At 49.6% G+C, this 9,486-nt stretch overlaps 1 protein-coding gene across 3 annotated transcripts; it reads left to right on the forward strand.

Moving 5' to 3' along the window:
- On the forward strand, window positions 1-5,243 carry SOCS1 (suppressor of cytokine signaling 1). Of its 3 annotated transcripts, none has more exons than XM_021411239.1 (2): window positions 1-2,322; window positions 4,260-5,243. In XM_021411239.1, exon 2 carries the CDS (start codon window positions 4,335-4,337, stop codon window positions 4,956-4,958), a length of 624 nt encoding a protein of 207 aa, XP_021266914.1. In that variant the 5' UTR covers window positions 1-2,322; window positions 4,260-4,334; the 3' UTR covers window positions 4,959-5,243. The 3 variants fall into 3 exon arrangements, with proteins under 3 accessions (XP_021266914.1, XP_021266912.1, XP_021266913.1); XM_021411237.1 differs by lacking the exon at window positions 1-2,322 and adding an exon at window positions 2,502-2,701; XM_021411238.1 differs by lacking the exon at window positions 1-2,322 and adding an exon at window positions 2,710-3,136.

Consider the following 9,486-nt stretch of genomic DNA (forward strand, 5'->3'; position numbering starts at 1 on the left):
CTAAGAAGTGCCTAATTCACTTTCCAGTATGCAATGAGCGCTCATTAAGCTGAGTGACAGCAGAGATCGTAGTCATCTGACTTTGCAGCAGTGCTTCAAACTGAAGTCGTTTCTGGAGATCTTCCCACGAGAGCTCTGCATCGGCTCCAGATTTATGCACTGCCCTCTACTGGGTAAAGTAACCTCATTTAGCCAAGAGTAACATACTCTCATCTAAACCCACTGTAAGGGACCTCTTCCCAAGGCCCAGATGGTGGGGATTTTAAGTAGGGGTAGAGGGGGTAAGAAAGAAAATAGAAGGTTGAGGATAGGGGCTTGCAAAAGGAAATGTGAGTGGAAAATAATCAGGATATCCCAATAAAGCTCAACTTATGGGACCCTCAAGGCTAAAGTCCCAACTCCTCCTATCCCAAAGCCCTCACTCAACAAGGCTCCTTCATATGTTATGACTGAGACCTGCTTCTCCTGGGCAAGCCCTTCTAGGACACATTATGGAGCATCTCAGCCTGCAGTTCACATGCAAATGACACCAAACTCCTCGGGCAGGAGCTCGACATGCTAGCCTTTCATTGTCCAAGCTGGTAGTGTGGCTGGGAGCTCACCTACCCAGTGAAGTCCTGCCAACTTCTGAAGCTTTGCAACTAAATGTTACTACCACATTCTTGTCGAATGAGGAAGACTTTTTGGACAGACGCTTTGTCAGCTACTCAGTCCACGGCAGCCAGACTGCACGTGCATCCGGAGGAGATGTCTTCGCCTTGTGATCTTACAAAATCAAAAATTACATGAAAGTGAAACAACTTTCCTGGCACACCTGCGGCAACAGGCAGCCAAATTCCATCCCACCTGAGAAACACTGGGCTGCAGTACGGCCTGAGGGCCTCAGCAATGGCAGTAGGAAGGCAGCTCGAGTGCTGCAGGGCCTGGTTGGGAGTTAAAAGATCTGAGCTGTGGTTTTGGCTCTGATTTACCTTACCGTGACACAGTTAAGCACTTCCAATCTCTGCTCTTTGGAGGGGAGGTAGAGAACCTGGCCTATGCAGGTGTTAAGCTGTTAAGGTTGGTTGCACTGTGGTCAAACAATGTCTTGAACAAAGCAGCCTTTGAATCTACTCACTGGCTGGAGTGCACTACAGCAAAGCAAAGAGCAAAACATGTCTCACTATTGCATGTTTGAATTCTAAAGTAAGTTTCAGTTCCACCATTCCTGAATGCTTTTGTTTTAAAGAGAAAAGTAGCCCCCATGCACTCATAGTGAACCTCAGCTCAAGTTCAGTTGCTCAGAAATGGTTTGAAGGAGAATTCTGAGCACAAAGGGAATCTCTATGCCAGTTCTTAAAATTTATGATGTGCTCTGCTTCTCCAAATTCACAACCATGCTCTCACATGACAGAACATGAACAGTAAATTTCAGTGACTAAAGCATCACCAGAAATTTCCAGGTTCACCTACTGTACGCCAGCAGGGCACTCTTTCACCATGAGTATAACTCAGACTGTGACCACACTGGGTTTTGAAAAGAATATTGAGTCCCAAAGCATGAAATACATCCCCTCAAAGGGCAACTAATGAGTCCCTCCTGGGCCTTACCCCTTCATCGTCTGACAGAAATTATTTCCTTTTCGTTGTCACAAAGCATCGTAATGACTGCAAGGGGAAACTGTCCTCCCTCTGCTCCTGATGCGAAGCAGCGCGGCCGCAGCACCCGTCTGTCACACTGTGCGGCCCCGTGCTTGGAAGTGACAAATTCATGACTTGCTTCCAAAGTCGAGAGGACCTGCTTGCAGGAGCAGATCAAACCCTGGTTGGGGTTCGCAAATCTCTCTGCGGGTGAGCAGCAGCCCCAGCATCCTGCACCGGCTGCCGGCGACGCCAGAGACACAGCTGGGGATCTGAGCAGTTACTTCTAAATCTGATTGCCCTGCAGAAAACCCCAGGGAAATTCTGCTCTGAGAACTCCAGAACCAGGGCAGCGTGCGGACGGCCCTCCCAGTGGAAGGATCACAGATTTCTGTGAATGCTTTTTTCAGTCTACATTCACGGCCGATATAAATGTGCTCCCCTTCTCGGACATTTCCTAGTCCCACATTACATCCTCCCACCACCCCGACCACGCTGACCCGCTGGCTTTGACAGGGCAGCTATCACCCAGCACACTCGTCCTTCCCACGCCGCCCTCCTGCTTTTCCTGCCGCTGTGGCCCCACGGTTCGGGCCGACCGCCAGCTCAGAGCCGCGGCCATCGCCACACACCTCCGCGGGCCCCTCTGTCCTCAGCACCGCCGGGCTCAGCCCCCGCGCCGGGCTCGCGGCCGAACTGAAGGTGAGATCACCTCGCACCGGACGGCGGCACACAGAGCGCCGCGCCCGGAGGTCACGACCGGGGGCGGGCACTGGGGCAGGGGCTGAGGCGGTGCCGGGGCGCTGGAGCGGCTCGGCCGTGACTCGTGGAAAGTGAAAGTGAAGCAGCGGCCACGTGTTTTCGGGGAAGGGGAGGAGCGGGCAACCGCCGCCGCCGCGTTAAATAGAAAGCGGCGGCGATGCGCGGGCCCAGCGCGCCGGCGGAGCGGCCCCAGGCAGGGCCCCGGCGCGGAGCATGTCCAGGTGCCCGCCGGGCCCAGCCGTAGCCGCTGCCGGGGCGCGGCCCGAGCCCGTGCTGCGCGCTCCGGAGACGGCCCTCAGCCGCCGAGCTCCGGGCGAAGGTAAGGGAGGCTCGCGAGTTCGGAGCGCGCCTGGGAGAGGTCGCGCCGCGGGGATCCCCGGGCCGTTGCGGTGGATTGGCTTCGGTTGGATTCTTGTCCTCTCGCGCTTAAAGACGGAGCTTTCGCGCTCCGCGTAACGTAGCGAAAACCAACGCCGCGAACGCTGGGAGCGGAGCAGCCCCGCGCGCAGGGTCGGGCTCGGCGGCTCCGAACAGCCCCCGCCCGCCCGGGACACCGCGACGGGACGGCCCCGCTCGCCTCTCTGCGCTGAAACTTCGCTTTTGGGAACTTTAAATACTGAGCGCTAATCCTGGCCCGGTAATTGGAAAAACTGACATCGGCTTCCTTCTGCTGCGTGAAGAAAGCCCAGTGGTGCTTCCAGCTCGTTATTTGCCAGCAGAAGGATTTTGCAGCCCTCGTTGCCGTTTTGGGAGGGTAATATGACCTAAATGAAACCAAACATCAAGCTGTTAAATTAGCAGGGACAGGAGCCCAGCTGTGCGCTTTCCTTGAAATCTGCGCTAGCACATTTACCCTGAACCGTGAGGCGGCCGAGGGATTCGTTTCTGAGAATCCTTCAAGGTTTCTCAACAAGCTGCAGCTGCAGATCTATATCTGACTGTGGGGATAAATCCTAAAATCTATGCGTGCCAGTAAGGTCACGGCAGCTGGCGGAGACGTATCGAACCGCGCTGTCAGAGGCAGGCAGCTCAGGCCAACCTTGTTCCTGGTGCAGCACTGCTAATTCCTTTGAAGTAACACGAGGGATGAATTTAGTCCCTCTGCTGAGAGATATATCAATAGGAAGCAATTTAGATTGGGCCACTTAAAGTGCATGTAATACAAAAAAGAGAGAGAGAGATAGAGACAGAGGAGTAATGCTTCGAGGGTTCACAGAGGTTGATGTGCGTAAGCTGGTGAGGCTGGAGCACTGCTGTCCCAGGGGAAAGTTGGGGGAATGGGAAATTGCCTTTTATGGCTGAGCCTCAGGTTAGCAGGAGAGAGGGAAGGAGGCTGAGGATCCCCACGCACAGGGGCAGTGCTGCGGGCCGCCCCTCCAGCTGCCTGCAGGCTGCGCCCTGCTGCAGCAGTGCCCTCCAGCTGCGTGCCTGGTCGTGGTGCTGTCTGAGTTCAGACCTCGCTTGGCAGAGGGGAAGGGAAAGTCGCTGTAAAAAACCTCCTTGCTTTGTCTTCTAAAACTTCCAGCTGTGCTGGAGTCGGCACGGGGTCACTTCTCAATGGAAGGTTCCTGCCTGCTGCAGGTTCCTGCCATCCTCTGGGCCCTGAGATGCTCTGTGGGCTCGCAGCGGGGAAACTGCATTATCCTCAGTAGCTGTTAGTGATCCTTGCTAAATATTTTTGGAGCTTTAGAATTCATAATAATAGTAGACTGCTAATCTTGTCCAAAAGCCAGCAGTTGTTTGCCCAGTCCAAATTGGGACATGCATAATTGATCATTTTGTAATGGGTGGGAGGGAGTTGAATGGAGGACTCGGTCATTCAGAGCCTGCGGCCGCTTCTCCCTGAGATCTCACTCGGTGTCTCTTTGCTGTTTCAGAATAGCTGCTGGAAAGCTGCCCCGCCGTAGCCACTGACGCTATGGAAGACCGCATCCGCTGGCCTAGGCTGTAGGATGGTAGCGCACAGCAAGGTGTCAGCAGACAATGCAGTTGCAGCAGACCCGCGATGTCTACTTGACCCTCCGGCACGGGATCGCTCTCAGGCTCGAGGCTACCGCGGCGCAGGCCGGCCTGGCGCTGTGCAGGCACCGAGCAGCACGCACTTCCGAACCTTTCGCTCGCAGGCGGATTTCAGTAGCATCACTCGAGCAAGCAGCCTGCTGGATGCCTGCGGCTTCTACTGGGGACCACTGACCGTCAGCGCTGCCCACGAGAAGCTGAAGTCTGAGCCCGAGGGCACCTTCCTCATCAGGGACAGCACACAGAAGAATTGTTTCTTTGCCATCAGTGTTAAGACTGCGACTGGGCCCACCAGCATCCGGATAAACTTTCAGACCGGGCGTTTCAGCCTGGATGGCAGCAAGGAGACCTTTGATTGTCTTTTTAAGCTGCTGGAACATTACTTAAGCTCTCCGAGGAAAGTACTGGTCACCCCCCTGCGCAAAGTCCGTGTGCAGCCCCTGCAGGAGCTCTGCCGGAAGAGCATCGTGAAGACTTTTGGAAGAGAGAATTTGAACCAGATCCCTCTCAATCCTGTGCTAAAGGACTATCTGAAATCCTTTCCATTTCAGATTTAAGTACAGCATTAACTGTATAGAGACATGTGAGAGATGTGTGGAGAAATCCAGCTTCCTGGGTTTTTAAACATGTTTGACAGTGAGCAAACCTATTTTTGTAGCAACTTACTGTATTTTGAAATGCAACTTGAACACTTGACTTCTTATGTTTACAAAAACTGTTTGCACAACCCTGGGGTTTTAAAACCCTGGCATCATTTTTCTGCCAAGCAGAATATTTTATTATTTTATAATATTTTTAATGCTATTAACATAATAAACTTTATTGTGAAAGTTTTTAGAAAAGAATAGCATCTCTGTTTTTAGTTCTGTGTGCTGCTACCTATCCTACCAGCAACCTCTAAGCGCTGTGCATCCAAGTGCTGCCCACAGCTGGGTCTCACTGGGGTCTGGCACCTTGCCCTGCTGTGAGTGCTGGCCCAACAGAGGATCACTGCCCCAAAGAGTCTCTAATGGAAAGATGCAAGCAAGCAGAAGATGTATTTAGGATGCACAGAATGACTTGGGTTGGAAGGGGCCCCAAGGATCACCAAGTTCCAACCCTAACTCTATCCTAAATAAGAGAGCAGGAGCAATGTGCATAGGTTTTGAAGAGGTAAATGAAACCCTTGGCTGAGCTGATGGCTCCAGTGCTGGCTTGCCTTATTTCTATTGAAAGCAACAAGACTCTAAGCAAGAAAAGGGGGTTGTCTGACACAACCAAACCGCATCAGCGTCAGTGAGGAAAAATAAAACTGTTCCAAAATGCCATGTGCACCCACACTTTAAACTGTGGTGAGCATAGTATCACTATGATGCAGTGGATGAAAGATTGCTTTCTGTAAGTCAACATGTGCAAGACAGCAGAGATTCAGGCTTCAAAAACTTTCTTGCCTTACATTCCTGGTGACCTACAGGGCACGGATGTGATTTGTTGAAAAGAATTTGTCATTTAGCTCCTGATGACAGGATCCACAGAGCCCAATGCTATAGATAGGCAGCTTTTATATCTAGCAGCTAAGCTGCATTCAGAGAGAGATCAGAATGTTGTGTAATATCACTTGTGGGAAACTGGTGAAGGCACTGCTGCATTTGTGTGCTTATAAAATGTGAAATCAGTGCCTCCGCAGAGCTGTAACTGAATGACTGCAATGCTTGGTTTGGCAAAATGTGACCTGTGTGATTTAATGATGAAGAGATATCACTTTATCACAAAGCAGTTCTCCCCTCCCCCGAGCATTTCCTGAAATCCGTGAAAAATAGACTTAGAAAACCAGCTGAACCAAATCACTTCAAAGAAGACACAGTGTCTTTCACAGAAATGTCCTCTATCAGCACAGATCTGCGGTGCTTACAGTAACTGGAAGCAGTAAATGAAGTCATCGCTACAGTTTGTAAGATAAAAGGTCTCTCCCCATACAGTAATTCACATTCCTTTTAAAGCTAAAGCCGCTTTTAGGAAACACTGTTATATAGCGTGCCTCACCGAATAATGTGTACAGTATAATTTAGAAAGTCAGCTCTTCTATCAGTGATGCTTCTTTGGAATAAGAAAGTTTCCTGCTCAGACATGAGTAAGGATCACTCACAGTGCTTTGGTCACTGCGAAGAAGAGAAAACTGGAGACCACACAGGCAGCATCATATGACTCTTTGCTGTGCTGCTTCCCTAGAAGTGCTTTTTTGGATCTGTCCTGGTCCCTTGTCAGCCATCCCTGGCTGAAACTTGTCAGGCTGCATTTCTGTTATTGCTGCTTAAAGCTGAAATTCGTTGCCAAATGCTGTATTTTCCCATAGCCGCACGTAAATTGGGGAAGTCATAAAGGCCGTACTATGCAACAGCTATGAAAGTAGATTGCCTGAATGCAAACAGCTTTAAGAAGCTGGAAAAAAGCTTCTGTAGGGTGAAGGCTGCAGAACTGGTTTGCACTCAGCAGAGATTGTTATCCTGCTCCCTGTCCTCTTTTTCCCAGCCCCATACTGTAGTCTTTAACCCCTCAGGCCCCAAGTGAATGACTCCCGCCTCCATATAAATAAATCAGTGCCCAGGTGACAGCATCAGTGGTAGAGCAAGCACAATGGGGCATAAAAGGTTCTCCACTATCCTTGAGAAGAACAAACAGAACTAGATGTAGAGAGATGGGAAGTGGCTTCCCAGTGAGGGATGTGGATTAAGGCAATAAGGATTGAGCACATTTCACTTTCTTCCTGGCAGGAACAAACTTAATTTCTTTCAGAATACCCTTAGCAGGAATGACCCATATCCTGGAGGTAAAGCGCCAGAATCCCCCCCGCTTCTGTCTTTAGTTCAAAATGCAAACATGGGACAACCCGGAAAATAAATATAATCAAAGCTATACTTCAAGGACAAGGGCAGAATTCACTAAAAGGTCAATTAATGGAAAAGGAGATAAAGCTGGCCAGTATGTTTAAACTACTACTGTCTTTCCAGCCCACCCCTACCCCCGCCCCCAGCCTTGCTCTTCCTTTCCTTTGCTGCTGTCCAGCATGCAGCACAGAGGCCAGGCTCATCCCCTCTCGCAGGTATCTGTAAGCTGCTCCAAAACACAAAATCCTCATGCAGTTGTTGTGCTCACATCACTGTGACCCACCCTCTAAGGAAGAAGTCTCCTAAAACACCTGCTCACCAGTGGGCACTGATATAGGGATTCTGTCAGGCTCCTGAAGTTCTGAAAGAGCGCTGGCTGCCAAATCCCTCATTCTCTGCTTAACGAAGTTCCAGCAAAGTCAGATAGTGCACTATCTGTATTCTGCCCCTCCAAGCAATGGAAACACAAACAGTACAGTGATTTCAGCCCTCTCTGCCAACTAGCATATGAAGAGTGGTGCTTGCAGTCCCTCCCCTTCCTGCCCAGCTCTTTCCTCTGACCCTTTCACTCCTGGCTGTGGCTGGGAAGTGAAGTAAACAGTGAATCTGGTGAAGGACAACACAGTCAGTGGGGAAGGGACAGATTTTAAATAATACCATTTGCAGCAGGGCTGTACCACCCCACAGGGAGCCCCAGGTTCCATCCCATTGCATCCCACTGGGTCACCCACCCTGTCCCTGCTCTGCTGCAGTTCTATAGGCAGCAAGGCTGAGGCTTCCTCACTTTTTAAAGACTGAAACACACATTTGCTTTTAGAGTAAGTTAATTTACATACCACGCTGCAGCTGTAAAACATTTACTAACGAATGGAGCTAATTAATAGAACTGTAGGTGTCTGGTTAATTCAGCTGTGAAGGGTTTTTGGATGCTCAGTAGGAACCTCTTGAATGACAAGTGTAACCTCACCCACTGTGCAGCTGTGGTCACACTAATTCTGTTATGACTGAAGTCATTTACAAGAAGTGAGGCTTCAGCTGCAGTCAGCACTGATGCTATTTTCAACAGCCAAGAAGGAATCATCCCCTAGGGCAACACGCTGACCGTATCTAGCCATCAATACTCTTCACCCAACCTGTACTTAATCCTCCACTGTACAATACATTCACCTCCTGGACCTTCTCATTCAGATCCAGCTTTTCCTATTGTGCTCTCATTCAGTCCCTGGCTCTCCTTCTGCCCCTCCATTCATGGTGCTGGCAGTTGTGTGAGCAATGCATTTATTAATTTCCTCTTCCTTTGAGACAAAGCCTGCATAACAGCAACCAGTTTGGACTCTGTGTGGCTTTCTGTGCACAGTGTAAGCCAACAGCTGTATATGCAGTGGGTTTCAAGGATGCTCTGGTTGCTTAGACGCACCATCCAAGACCCTCAACTTGACTAAGACGACTAAGGCTTACTGATTTTGTAACACTTAGTGGAATATAGTCTTGTTTGGTTATCTCTTGAGCTGCCCATGAGCCATCACTATTCAGGCAACCTAGAGAGATTCGGGGATGGAGACAGTGTATCCTATGGACTCTTGCTATGGAGGTAGTTTAGGTATGGTCTGTAATGTAATCACTGGCATGAATTTGGGAGATAAATGTGCCACAGAAAGAGTAAGGCTACTAGCTTCTTTCATTGCTCTCCTCAGATAAAAAGTAGTAAACCTTCTTGCTAGATCCCTAGCACATATTCTAGTACACAGGCTGTTCAGAAATAGTGTTTGACAAATATTTCAAAGATTATTTTTGGTTTTCTGTCCCCCTTAGACTCCCAGCTACCCTCACGAGGTAAGTTGTTCACGACTGTACTTTAGACATCTGACAGTTGCAAATCAAAAGCTTTCAAAGGCAAATGCCTAATTGCCAATGGGGCAGTTAGATCTCTAAGTTAGGTGCCTAGATGACGCTGTGTGGATGTTTCCGCAGGTTTCTCCCTGTTTGCAAGAAGGCCAGATGTAAAACAAAGGGAGCCATGAAAGCTTTACAGACATAACATAGCAATTACCTCCTGCTTAAAGCAAATTCAAACAACTGTTTTCAGCCAGGAGATAGGAATTTCCCTTTTCAAGTACAAGGAGCTCCTCTATCTAAACGTGTGGTTACTCAGCAATTGTGATGAATGGAAAACCTATAACTGTCCTGTGACTAAATGTACCTCATGCAAGCTGTTATCTTA

The sequence above is a fragment of the Numida meleagris genome, chromosome 13 (assembly GCF_002078875.1).
Source record: "Numida meleagris isolate 19003 breed g44 Domestic line chromosome 13, NumMel1.0, whole genome shotgun sequence".
In the NCBI taxonomy this organism is placed as follows: Eukaryota; Metazoa; Chordata; class Aves; order Galliformes; family Numididae; genus Numida; species Numida meleagris.